General features: G+C 42.6%; 1 protein-coding gene across 1 annotated transcript in view; it reads left to right on the top strand.

Annotated features, from left to right (window-relative positions):
• Positions 1-12,939, top strand: part of LOC109880617 (dedicator of cytokinesis protein 3) — a 218,797-nt gene extending 205,858 nt beyond the window's left edge. Inside the window, exons 52-54 of the mRNA XM_031833718.1 lie at positions 556-675; positions 3,352-3,437; positions 5,536-12,939. Of these exons, the coding sequence (XP_031689578.1) occupies positions 556-675; positions 3,352-3,437; positions 5,536-6,156 (827 nt within the window). The 3' untranslated portion in view covers positions 6,157-12,939. The remainder of the gene's footprint in view (positions 1-555; positions 676-3,351; positions 3,438-5,535) is intronic.
• Positions 12,940-13,519: the final 580 nt, after the last annotated feature.

The following is a 13,519-nucleotide window of genomic DNA, read 5'->3' as shown; positions in this document are numbered from 1 at the left end:
TCTGTTGACAGACACTACTATATCAGTTATGTTATCCCACAGTCTGTTGACAGACACTACTATATCAGTTATGTTATCCCACAGTCTGTTGACAGACACTACTATATCAGTTATGTTATCCCACAGTCTGTTGACAGATGTTATGTTAACCCACAGTCTGTTGACAGACGTTATGTTAACCCACAGTCTGTTGACAGACACTACTATATCAGTTATGTTATCCCACAGTCTGTTGACAGACACTACTATATCAGTTATGTTATCCCACAGTCTGTTGACAGACACTACTATATCAGTTATGTTATCCCACAGTCTGTTGACAGATGTTATGTTAACCCACAGTCTGTTGACAGACGCTACTATATCAGTTATGTTATCTGTGTCTGTCCACTAGAGACTGCAGTCCTAACCACCGTCAGCAGCTCAGGGTGGACAGTAGAGGGGGTGGACAGTAGAGGGGGTGGACAGTAGAGGGGGTGGACAGTAGAGGGGGTGGACAGTAGAGGGGGTGGACAGTAGAGGGGAGTTTTAATATTATCTGTCTCTCCTCTACAGTCCTGACCACCCCCAGCTCCTGGAGTCTGGACAGTGGTACCAGAGAGGCGTTGCCATTCCTGTCCACCCACGTTGGGAGTGTGATGGCCCCCCCAGTCCCGCCCCGTAGCCTTCCCCATGGTAAGACCCTTTATACATGAATGCCACACTACAAACTTCACATTTTCTGATGGTTAAAACAATCAAGAATGAAAGCTGGCACAAAGCTAAATGCTGCTCCCAGCCTCTTTAATGGCTTTATTCAAGACCACCTACAGTGCCGTGCAAAAGTATTCATCCCCCTGGTCGTTTTAAAATGGTTATTTATTTATCCTTTATTTAACCAGGTAGGCTAGTTGAGAACAAGTTCTCATTTACAACTGCGACCTCTGGCCAAGATAAAGCGAAGCAGTGCGACACAAAACAACAACACAGAGTTACACATGGAATAAACAAAACGTACAGTAAATAACACAATAGAAAAAGTGTATGTACAGTGTGTGCAAATGAGGTAGGATACCTTATTTGATAAGGCAATAAATAGGCCATGGTGGTGAAATAATTACAATTTAGCAATTAACAGTGGAGTGATAGATGTACAGATGATGATGTGCAAGTAGAGATACTGGGGTGCAAAGAGCAAAAATAAATTACCCCAAAATAAATAACAATATGGGGATGAGGTAGTTGGGTGGGCTATTTACAGATGTGCTATGTACAGATGCAATGATCGGTAAGCTGCTCTGACAGCTGACCCCTGGTGGCATGTCTGGTGGGATAAGTGTGTGTTTGTCCCGAGCTGTGTGTAAATTGATTATGCAAATATTTTGGGATTTTCAACACATGAATGCTTCTTATAAAAACTAAGTGATGCAGTCAGTCTCTCCTCAACCCAAGATAGACTGGCATGCATAGTATTTATATCAGCCCTCTGATTACAATGAAGAAGAGCAAGACGTGCCACTCTGTTCTGGGACCAGCTGCAGCTGAACTATGTCTTTCCTTGCAGCACTTGACCACACGGCTGGACAGTAATCAAGATAAGACAAAACTAGAGGCTGCAGGACTTTTTGGAGTGTGGTGTCAAAAAAGCAGAGCATCTCTTTATTACGGACAGGCCTCTCCCCATCATTACAACCATTGAATCTCTTTGTTTTGACCATGACAGTCTACAATCAACTTGTTCAACAGCCACACCATTCATTACCAGATTCAGCTGAGGTCTAGAACTTAAGGAATGATTTGTACCAAATACAATGCTCTTAGTTTTAGAGATGTTCATGTTTATGACTGGCCACCCATTCTAAATCAGACTGCAACTCTTTGTTAAGGGTTTCAGTGACTTCATTAGCTGTGGTTGCTGATGCGTATATGGTTGAATCGTCAGTATACATGGACAGACACACTTTGTTTAATGCCAGTGGCAGGTCATTGGTAAAAATAGAAAAGAGTAGAGGGCCTAGAGAGCTGCCCTGCGGTTCACCACACTTTACCACATGTTTGACATTAAAGAAAACCCTCTGAGTTCTATTTGATAGATAGCTCTGAGGAATACCTACAGTAGCTCTGAATCCACAATATGGCAGAGGTTGAAAAGCCATAACACATATTGTTTTCTCAACAAGAGGTTATGATCGATAATATCAAAGGCTGCACTGACATTTAACAGTACAGGTCTCTCAATCTTCTTATTGTCGATTTCTTTCAACCAATCATCAGTCATTTGTATCATTTGTGTCAGTGTAGTACATGTTCTCTATAAGCATGCTGAAAGTCTGTCCATTTTGGATTACAGAGAAATAGCATTGTATTTGGTCAAACACAGTACTTTTTCCACCTCTCCCAAACTAACTTCACAAAATTGAAATGTTTTTTCTTTCATTATTCATTTTTTTTATGCATGAATACGATTGGCTCACTGTTCGTTCCTGCATAAGTTTGCCCAATTTTTGCCAATGAAGTAATCATTAAAATAATTCTCAACATCAAATGGTTTGATGCAGTTTTTTGTAGTTTTTATGAAGTTTGTTGTAGTTTTTATTTCATGGGAGCTTCGGATTCCAATAGATCCCACTTCCGTCCACCAGTGATCTGTGTGTGATTGTAGCTCTCCTTTGTCCCTGTGTTTCTATGTTGAAAAGTCCTGTGTCATCCTATCCAGGGATATAGTGGTTCAGAAAGGTGGGTAAACACTGATGACGAGCAGCAAGTCAATTAGCTAGCATAATTAGTGTGGTAAACCACAGGTGTCTGACTCATTCCATGGAAGGCCTCATAAATAGACGGGAAATAACCAAACCAGCAGACACACTGCCCTCCATGGAATGAGTTGGACACCTGTGGTGTGAATGCTATGCACAAAATCGAAAGGTATGTCAACGGCACAGTGTTTACCCCCCTCCACCACACCCCTGAACTTACCTGATCCTTTCCACCCCAACGCTCTAACCACTAGGCTACCTGCCGCCCCAATCTACCCCAACCTGCCTCTCAACTAGTATGACTTATGTAGCCTAGTGTAGAGACCTGTTTATCCTTCTCCACATCTCTCTCGCTCTCACGCTCTCTCGCTCCCCCTCTCTTTGTCTATGTATCTCTCTTTCTACTTCTTTCTCTCTCTCTCTCTACTTCCCTCCCTCCCTCCATCTCTCTCTCTACTTCTCTCTCTACTTCCCTCCCTCCATCTCTCTCTCTACTTCTCTCTCTCTCTACTTCTCTCCCTCTCCCTCCTCTCCTTCTTTCTCCCTGGTTGTAGTTCTGTGTGTTTCTCCAAACCAACCCATTTTGTTCTGTCCTGCTGTGTGTCTCTTCCTATAGGACACTTCTCCATGAACTTTGATGCTTTCCACCACCAGAACAACGACCTCCCTCCAGCTCTCCCTGCACGCTCCTCTTTACGAAAGGTACCCTCCGTGACCCGCCCTGGGCTAGAGTAGCCTATACCGTCCTTTCTGGTCTGATCTGGTCTGTTCTGTGCATGTCTCCGGCTAGTATCTAAGCCCTTTCAGTATCGATGCACGTGCATGGATAAACGAGCACTTGGTTGTAGCGTATCGCATAACTGCAAAGATGCTTATTTTTTTACTGTGTGTTTGTGTCGGTTTATAAGTATATATATATATATATATATATATATATATATGTGTATTGTAATGTATAACTGTGTTTTTGTAATATTTGTCTTGCAGTTTGGCTTGAATTTGCTTTATACCTGTTCATTATCATTTTCTTTTTGTTTTTAATGATGCCTCTTTTGTCCCACTTATCTATGAGAATAACCCCTTGTCCCACTTATCTATGAGAATAACCCATTGCCCCTTTTATCTATGAGAATAACCCATTGTCCCTTTTATCTATGAGAATAACCCATTGTCCCGCTTATCTGAGAATAACCCATTGTCCCACTTATCTATGAGAATAACCCATTGTCCCGCTTATCTATGAGAATAACCCATTGTCCCACTTATCTGAGAATAACCCATTGTCCCACTTATCTATGAGAATAACCCATTGTCCCGCTTATCTGAGAATAACCCATTGTCCCACTTATCTATGAGAATAACCCATTGTCCCACTTATCTATGAAAATAACCCATTGTCCCACGTATCTATGAGAATAACCCATTGTCCCACTTATCTATGAAAATAACCCATTGTCCCACGTATCTATGAGAATAACCCATTGTCCCGAATATCTATGAGAATAACCCATTGTCCCACTTATCTATGAGATTAACCCATTGTCCCACTTATCTATGAGAATAACCCATTGTCCCACTTATCTATGAGAATAACCCATTGTCCTATATATCTATGAGAATAACCCATTGTCCCACTTATCTATGAGAATAACCCATTGTCCCACTTATCTATGAGAATAACCCATTGTCCCACTTATCTATGAGAATAACCCATTGTCCCACTTATCTATGAGAATAACCCATTGTCCCACTTATCTATGAGAATAACCCATTGTCCCACTTACTTTAGAATAACCCATTGTCCCACTTATCTATGAGAATAACCCATTGTCCCTTTTATCTATGAGAATAACCCATTGTCCCACTTATCTGAGAATAACCCATTGTCCCTTTTATCTCTGACCATAACCCATTGTCCCTTTTATCTATGAGAATAACCCATTGTCCCTTTTATCTATGAGAATAACCCATTGTCCCGCTTATCTGAGAATAACCCATTGTCCCACTTATCTATGAGAATAACCCATTGTCCCGCTTATCTATGAGAATAACCCATTGTCCCACTTATCTATGAGAATAACCCATTGTCCCACTTATCTATGAGAATAACCCATTGTCCCACTTATCTATGAGAATAACCCATTGTCCCACGTATCTATGAGAATAACCCATTGTCCCACTTATCTATGAGAATAACCCATTGTCCCACTTAGCTATGAGAATAACCCATTGTCCCACTTAGCTATGAGAATAACCCATTGTCTCACTTATCTATGAGAATAACCCATTGTCCCGCTTATCTGAGAATAACCCATTGTCCCACTTATCTATGAGAATAACCCATTGTCCCGCTTATCTATGAGAATAACCCATTGTCCCACTTATCTATGAGAATAACCTATTGTCTCACTTATCTATGAGAATAACCCATTGTCCCGCTTATCTGAGAATAACCCATTGTCCCACTTATCTATGAGAATAACCCATTGTCCCGCTTATCTATGAGAATAACCCATTGTCCCACTTATCTATGAGAATAACCCATTGTCCCACTTATCTATGAGAATAACCCATTGTCCCACTTATCTATGAGAATAACCCATTGTCCCACGTATCTATGAGAATAACCCATTGTCCCACTTATCTATGAGAATAACCCATTGTCCCACTTAGCTATGAGAATAACCCATTGTCCCACTTAGCTATGAGAATAACCCATTGTCTCACTTATCTATGAGAATAACCCATTGTCCCACTTATCTGAGAATAACCCATTGTCCCACTTGTTTCTCTCCAACAGTCACCCCTCCACCCTATACCTGCCTCGCCCACCAGTCCCCAGTCCCAGTCCGGCCTGGATGGCAGTAACTCTACCCTCTCTGGCAGCGCCTCCTCCGGCGTCTCATCCTTGAGTGAGAGCAACTTGTTGGGCCAGTCCTGCTCCACCGAGGCCACTGGAACTACCAGCAGACACCCAGTAGGCACCCTGGACTCTGTCTCCATTACCCCTAGCACGGTGCACTCTATCTGGGCCATAGACGGAGAAGACCTGGGAATGAACTCCCCCTCTAGTCCCTACCTGCCTGTCCGATACAGCGTCTCCGAGCCAGAGGTCCTGGATGGCTCCAAACCCCCTCCCTGCCGTAGCCTCTCCGCCCCTGGGTGGGTCACCCCGGTCATCACCCCTATTATCCCCATCCTCCCAGAGGCCCACGCCCTAAACATCCAGAACCTGCCCCACTACCACCAGGAGCCCCCGCCTGCCCTGCCCCCCAAGCCCTACCTGAGAGAGGGGTGTATCCCTGAGGAAGGGTGTATTCTCGTGCCCAGGCCCATGCCACGCAAGATCTCTCAGCCTCTCATTACCTCCAAGGAAGAGCAGGCCAAGGTGGCGTGGGAGCACGTCATCACAGAGGAGTAAAGAGCAGGCCAAGGTGACGTGGGAGCACGTCATCACAGAGGACTAAAGAGCAGGCCAAGGTGACGTGGGAGCACGTCATCACAGAGGACTAAAGAGCAGGCCAAGGTGACGTGGGAGCACGTCATCACAGAGGAGTAAAGAGCAGGCCAAGGTGACGTGGGAGCACGTCATCACAGAGGAGTAAAGAGCAGGCCAAGGTGACGTGGGAGCACGTCATCACAGAGGAGTAAAGAGCAGGCCAAGGTGACGTGGGAGCACGTCATCACAGAGGAGTAAAGAGCAGGCCTGGGGTTTATTCAGTCAGTGATGTGAAACTTTGTGAATGTTTCAGATATAAATAGTGTGAATAGAGCTGACACCTGATCCCCCCCCCCCTATTCCATCTGACAGACAATCATATCTGTTCTACATTATATATTTCTATCTGAATGTTCTGTAACTTTATATCCTTAGAAATGGTTGGGGCCAGTGTTAGGGCCTGGGTTAGGACCTGTCTCTCTGAGGGGCCAGTGTTAGGGCCTGTCTCTCTGAGGGGCCAGTGTTAGGGCCTGTCTCTCTGAGGGGCCAGTGTTAGGACCTGTCTCCGAGGGGCCAGTGTTAGGACCTGTCTCTCTGAGGGGCCAGTGTTAGGACCTGTCTCTCTGAGGGGCCAGTGTTAGGACCTGTCTCCGAGGGGCCAGTGTTAGGACCTGTCTCTCTGAGGGGCCAGTGTTAGGACCTGTCTCTCTGAGGGGCCAGTGTTAGGGCCTGTCTCTCTGAGGGGCCAGTGTTAGGACCTGTCTCTCTGAGTGGCCAGTGTTAGGGCCTGTCTCTCTGAGGGGCCAGTGTTAGGGCCTGTCTCTCTGAGGGGCCAGTGTTAGGACCTGTCTCTGAGGGGCCAGTGTTAGGACCTATCTCTGAGGGGCCAGTGTTAGGACCTGTCTCTCTGAAGGGCCAGTGTTAGGACCTGTCTCTCTGAGGGGCCAGTGTTAGGGCCAGTGTTAGGACCTGTCTCTCTGAAGGGCCAGTGTTAGGACCTGTCTCTCTGAAGGGCCAGTGTTAGGGCCAGTGTTAGGACCTGTCTCTCTGAAGGGCCAGTGTTAGGGCCAGTGTTAGGACCTGTCTCTCTGAAGGGCCAGTGTTAGGGCCAGTGTTAGGACCTGTCTCTCTGAAGGGCCAGTGTTAGGGCCAGTGTTAGGACCTGTCTCTTTGAGGGGCCAATGTTAGGACCTGTCTCTCTGAGGGGCCAGATATATAGAGGGGAATGCTAAAAAATGATGCCCCTCCTCCCACTTCATTCCTTCTCACAGAGTATCCTATTTTGGTATTGGAGAATGCTAGATCTAAATGTGTTTGTTTGAAAATGCATCTTTGGAATGATGTATTTTTCTATTTTTGATTTCTTATTCTTTCAAACGCTTGTCAGAAAGAGAGAAAAAAAAAAGTATGTTGGATGTCTTTTTTATGAATTGGGTCACTAACTCACACCGATGACGGGAACTACCTTTTAGAAAACACATCATTCTGTGAATAAAAAGTCATGTATTTCATTATTTTATTGATTGATAGTTCAGGTCCACATGCAGGTTTCCAAATCATTGCACAAAGGGAACTCATGTAAAACCAGACATTTAAACAGACATTTTAATGAATGAATTGAGTTAAACTGAAGCAAACCTCAGTAGAGTAAAAACCTGTTAGACCGTGACCTCTGTTTTCAGTTTTTTATTTGTAATTTTTTTTATAGACAAGTTGCCCTTTAGCAACTTAATAATAAACATGAATTATTATTTATTAATAATATAATAATACAATTTATTATTACATTATTTAATAAATGTTAAAAACACATTTGATTGTATTCGCACTTAAATATTTCTATAAATAAAGATGGGATCAGTGACGGGTTTTATTAGGGTATAGAGGGGGGAGGGGTTTGGAGAGATGATGATTGAGGTCAGGTGATGTTTAACAGTATGGTTTGCTTGTTATGTTCATTTCCTGTAAGGGATGCATATTATTAGCTGACCTTTGTAGTGTTGATGTAATGATGATACACTCAGCGATTCAACTGGCTTTTACTGAGAAAAAGAACAATGGGGAGGGAGAGAATAGTTTGATGAATAGAGAGAGACGGGGGGGGTTTAACGAACTAATACAAAATGTCAGGGTCACATACTCCCAACACTTCTTCCTACTCTGTCACAACTTCCTGTGGCACTGCTCATCCTCGACAGACGGACGGTCAGAGGCTTAAATGCTGTGGTAAGGCTTCATCACACAAGTAGTCGTCTTTATTGCTGTGTGCTACCTGCCACAGCCAGATCAGCCAGCCACTATAAAGAGGTAAGGACATAACAGTCTGAAGGCTGGTGAATAAATGTCCCGTTTTAAAAGGCTGCTCGTGCTCTATATAAGGGCTCGGTTGGTTTATTACTAAAGGTCCGTTTCCCATTCAGCATCTTACATACTACAGTAAATGGGGCGGCAGGGTAGCCTAGTGATTAGAGCGTTGGACTAGTAACCGAAAGGTTGTAAGTTCCAAATCCCCGAGCTGACAAGGTACAAATCTGTCGTTCTGCCCCTGAACAGGCAGTTAACCCACTGTTCCTAGGCAGTCATTGAAAATAAGAATTTGTTCTTAACTGACTTGCCTCGTTAAATAAAGGTAAAATAAAGGTTAAATAAAGGTAAAAAATAAATAAAAACAGTACAACGAAAAGGCTATATTTTTAGAGGAGATGAAATCTGCAAATGTATTGTTATGTGTAGTTATAGTTATATATATTAATATTAGATTATTTATAAATGAATCCCTATATCATGGATTGACTGAGGAGATAATGATAATGACGCAATGATGATGTGATAATGACTCGATAATGACGTGATAAATACTCGCTGATGACTTGCCAATGTATCGATAATGACTTAATAATGTCTAGATAATGACTCAACGATGACTCGATAATGACTCGACGATGATTCAATGATAACTTGATAATATCATGATAACGGTGTGATAATGACTTGAGGATGACTTGGTAACATCATTATAATGACTCGATAATGACTCGATAATGACTTGAAAATGACTGGACGATAACTCGATAATGACTTGATAATGACTTGATAATGATGACATAAAAACATAATAATGTGCTAAGACAAAGGCATTGAAAGTCACTGTAGCTGCTTGGTGATGTGCACAAGTGGAATGACACATTTAGATGGGTGATATTTATAGACAAATGAATATTAACTAATATAATTATAATTTTAGTTTGAGTTTTTCCCTTTTCATTTGGTACTTTTACGTGTGCATGTTCACTCAGTGAAATAACACACTGGCTACAGATGTCAGTTCAACGTCTATTCAAATCAAATTGTATTGGTCGCAAACACATATTTAGGTGTAGCAAAATGCTTGTGTTCTGAGCTCCAACAGTGCAGTAGTATCTAACAATACACAACAAACCGACATGTACACAGTGGGAAATTATATAACCATGGCTAGTACCACCCATTGGACTACCAAGGAGCAGAGGGGTCAGAGAGAGAGAGAAGGGACTGTGACCTAAAGACATCCTAGTTTCTAGTCATTTATACTTATTGACTATTCAGCCCTGATCACAATGTACAGATTATTCCACTTTTTGATTTCTCTAAGCATCCTCCTCCCTGCCTCCAATTACTATCTCTTGTATCTACCTAGTGAACTGATCTGCCTTGTTACAACACTGCTGGTGCTTCATAGTCACAGATCCTGGATCAGATCCTGCTGCTCATCTCACTCCTTGCTTCTTTCAGCTTGTTGTCCAGGTGTTTTGTTGTGGATGTCTCTCTCTCTCTCTCTCTCTGTCTCTCTCTCTCTCTCTCTCTCTCTCTCTCTCTCTCTATATATATATATATATATATATATATATATATATATTCAATTCAATTCATTCAATTCAAGGGCTTTATTGGCATGGGAAACGTGTTAACATTGCCAAAGCAAGTGAGGTAGACAACTGTCTCTCTCTCTCTCTCTCTGTCTCTGTCTCTCTCTCTCTGTCTCTCTCTCTCTCTGTCTCTCTCTCTGTCTCTCTCTGTCTCTGTCTCTCTCTCTCTCTATCTCTCTCTCTCTCTCTCTCTCTCTCTCTCTCTCTCTCTCTCTGCATACAGTAGACCTACACTCTGTGGTTTGGGATAGTTTTCTCATGTCATCCTGTCCTCCTGTTGTTATGTCCTCCTGTTGTCATGTCCTCCTGTTGTCATGTCCTCCTGTTGTCATGTCCTCCTGTTGTTATGTCCTCCTGTTGTTATGTCCTCCTGTTGTCATGTCCTCCTGTTGTCATGTCCTCCTGTTGTCATGTCCTCCTGTTGTTATGTCCTCCTGTTGTTATGTCCTCCTGTTGTTATGTCCTCCTGTTGTCATGTCCTCCTGTTGTCATGTCCTCCTGTTGTCATGTCCTCCTGTTGTTATGTCCTCCTGTTGTCATGTCCTCCTGTTTTCATGTCCTCCTGTTTTCATGTCCTCCTGTTGTCATGTCCTCAGGTTGTCATGTTTTCCTGTTGTCAGGTCCTCCTGTTGTCTTTTCCTCCTATTGTCACTTTCTCGTGTTGTCATGTTCTCATGTCCTCATGTTGTCATGTTCTCATGTCCTCCAGCTGTCATGTTTTCAGTACTCCAGCTGTCATGTTCTCATGTCCTCCAGCTGCCATGTCATGTCCTCCAGCTGTCATGTACTTCTGTTGTCATGTCCTCCAGCTGTCATGTACTTCTGTTGTCATGTCCTCCAGCTGTCATGTACTCCTGTTGTCATGTCCTCCAGCTGTCATGTTCTCATGTCCTCCAGCTGTCATGTTTTCAGTACTCCTGTTGTCATGTTGTCATCTCCTCCAGCTGTCATGTTTTCAGTACTCCTGTTGTCATGTTGTCATGTCCTCCAGCTGTCATGTCCTCCAGCTGTCATGTACTCCTGTTGTCATGTTGTTATGTCCTCCAGCTTTCATGTTCTCAAGTCCTCCAGCTGTCATGTTATCATGTCCTCCAGCTGTCATGTTGTCATGTCCTCCAGCTGTCATGTCCTGCAGCTGTCATGTTCTCAGGTCCTCCTGTTGTCATGTTCTCAGGTCCTCCTGCTGTCATGGAAGATTCTATCATATATATTTCCTCTTTCTCAGAAGGGACATGGCTACTGTAGGTGCATGTCTCCTAATGTAGAATTACTTTTATTTTTAAATGAATCGACTGACTTTAATTTATTTTCTAATGCTTTTGTATAGCTAATGTATTCCATATATAACAATGTCATACATATGATGAAATTGTGTATTTATTAACCCCCCCTATAACACACTCAAAACAATGTCACACTACTACTGTCCGTCTAGGTTGTTTTGTGTCCGTTATGTGAGGATTGTACTCTTTGTGATGATGGGAGGTAGGGAGCGTTAAAAGTACATAAGGTTATTCACTGGTTGTGAGAGAGAGGGGGACTCAGACAGAGAGACAGACACCGCCAGCTGGCTCCCTTCCAGGCTCATACAAGCAAAGGGGTTAATCAGCCAATCACATGGTCAGCAAAGAGGTGCTCTCCCTCCCTCCCTCCCCTGCAGGTTCATCATTTCACCTCCAGGCCTGCTGCCGCTCCTAATCTACTGACACTAATCCTGATTTCTGAGTGTAAGAGGATGTAAGAGTGTTAATATAGTCACTAGTGGTAAGCGTGCGTAATGTATTTGATTAGATAGTGTGTCCTCCACAGATGGTATAAGCCAGTGCAACACCATTAGTTCGTTTTTAATTAGCAACTATATCTCTATGAGCAATGTTGCTGAAATAGCAGGAATTCCCCCTCATGTTTCCCATGTAATTTATACATGCATACTCATGAATAGCATGCTTTCAGAGCCAAAAATACATAACGGAACATGTTATGCGTAAGACCTATGACCTATGCAAAGCCTCTCAATTTATTTGATTTCTACAAATGGCGGTTACAAATGGCAGTTACAAATGGCGGTTACAAATGGCGGTTACAAATGGCAGTTACAAATGGCGGTTACAAATGGCAGTTACAAATGGCAGTTACAAATGGCGGTTACAAATGGCAGTTACAAATGGCAGTTACAAATGGCGGTTTACAAATGGCGGTTTACAAATGGCAGTTACAAATGGCAGTTACAAATGGCGGTTACAAATGGCGGTTTACAAATGGCAGTTACAAATGGCGGTTTACAAATGGCAGTTACAAATGGCAGTTACAAATGGCAGTTACAAATGGCAGTTACAAATGGCAGTTACAAATGGCAGTTACAAATGGCAGTTACAAATGGCAGTTACAAAACAGTTTTGCAATCATTCCAGTTGTTGTTCCCCAGACCACCTCGTCAGGCTCTTCTCTCTCTCTCTCTCTCTCTCTTCTGTAAGTAGTTATAACTAGGCTGTGGATTCATAAGGTTTTAAAGGGTCCATGTATAGATTGGGATTATTAATTGTCTGCCTTGTACTTTCTGATGTAAATGTTTTTTTGTTCTTTTTTAACCTTTAAAAAAAAAAAGACAAAAATATTTTGACTTCTTTCATTTTCCTTCATTATTTTGTGTGTTTTTCCATCAAAGATCAGACAAATCTGTCGGCTACTTCTACGGCAAATTACTCCAAAGTAATTTATTGTATATATTGTGTTAGCATGAATCAACAGTGATGTGGATTGTAGATGTAAATACAACACATGTTTTTTTTCTCCTGTGATGTGGAATTCATTTATTATTGATAATAATGCTAAACATTAAAGATCTTGTTTTATTGGCTCATTGATGTTTCAACTGGTCATTATTTATTAGCAGTGACGAGAGGGATGAGAAAACGGTGAACTATAAGTAATTAACATAGAAGAAGAAGTAACTTGATTTGTTGTTAGGCAAGTCAGTTAAAAACAAATTCCTATTTACAAGGACGGCCTACCCCGTCCAAACCCAGACGACGCTGGGACAATTGTGCGCCGCCCTATGGGACTCCCAATCACGTCCGGATGTGGTACAGCCTGGATTAAAACCAGGGACTGTAGTGACGCCTCTTGCACTGAGATGCAGTGCCTTAGACCGCTGCGCCACTCAGGAGCCCTATGCAAAGTATTAGATAGTAGGCCTACTATTTATTGATTTATATTTCTTTCCGGTTACTAGGCCAACGCTCTAACCACTAGGCTACCCTGCCGCCACTATGAAGATACCGGAAAGCGGTTGCCTGTGATCGAACCAACATTCTGTAGCTAGAGGACACCATGTATTATTTTCTATTCTATAGTAAACCTTCTGTAAATCAAACTAATTTTAATGTTAATTAACCAGTTTTGTTGTTGTTTTTGTTTATAATTTTCCTTGTTGGGCATAA

This window comes from Oncorhynchus kisutch, linkage group LG1, assembly GCF_002021735.2.
Source record: "Oncorhynchus kisutch isolate 150728-3 linkage group LG1, Okis_V2, whole genome shotgun sequence".
In the NCBI taxonomy this organism is placed as follows: domain Eukaryota; kingdom Metazoa; phylum Chordata; class Actinopteri; order Salmoniformes; family Salmonidae; genus Oncorhynchus; species Oncorhynchus kisutch.
Note: the sequence above shows the minus strand (reverse complement) of the source record. Positions and strands in the feature narration are given on the sequence as shown.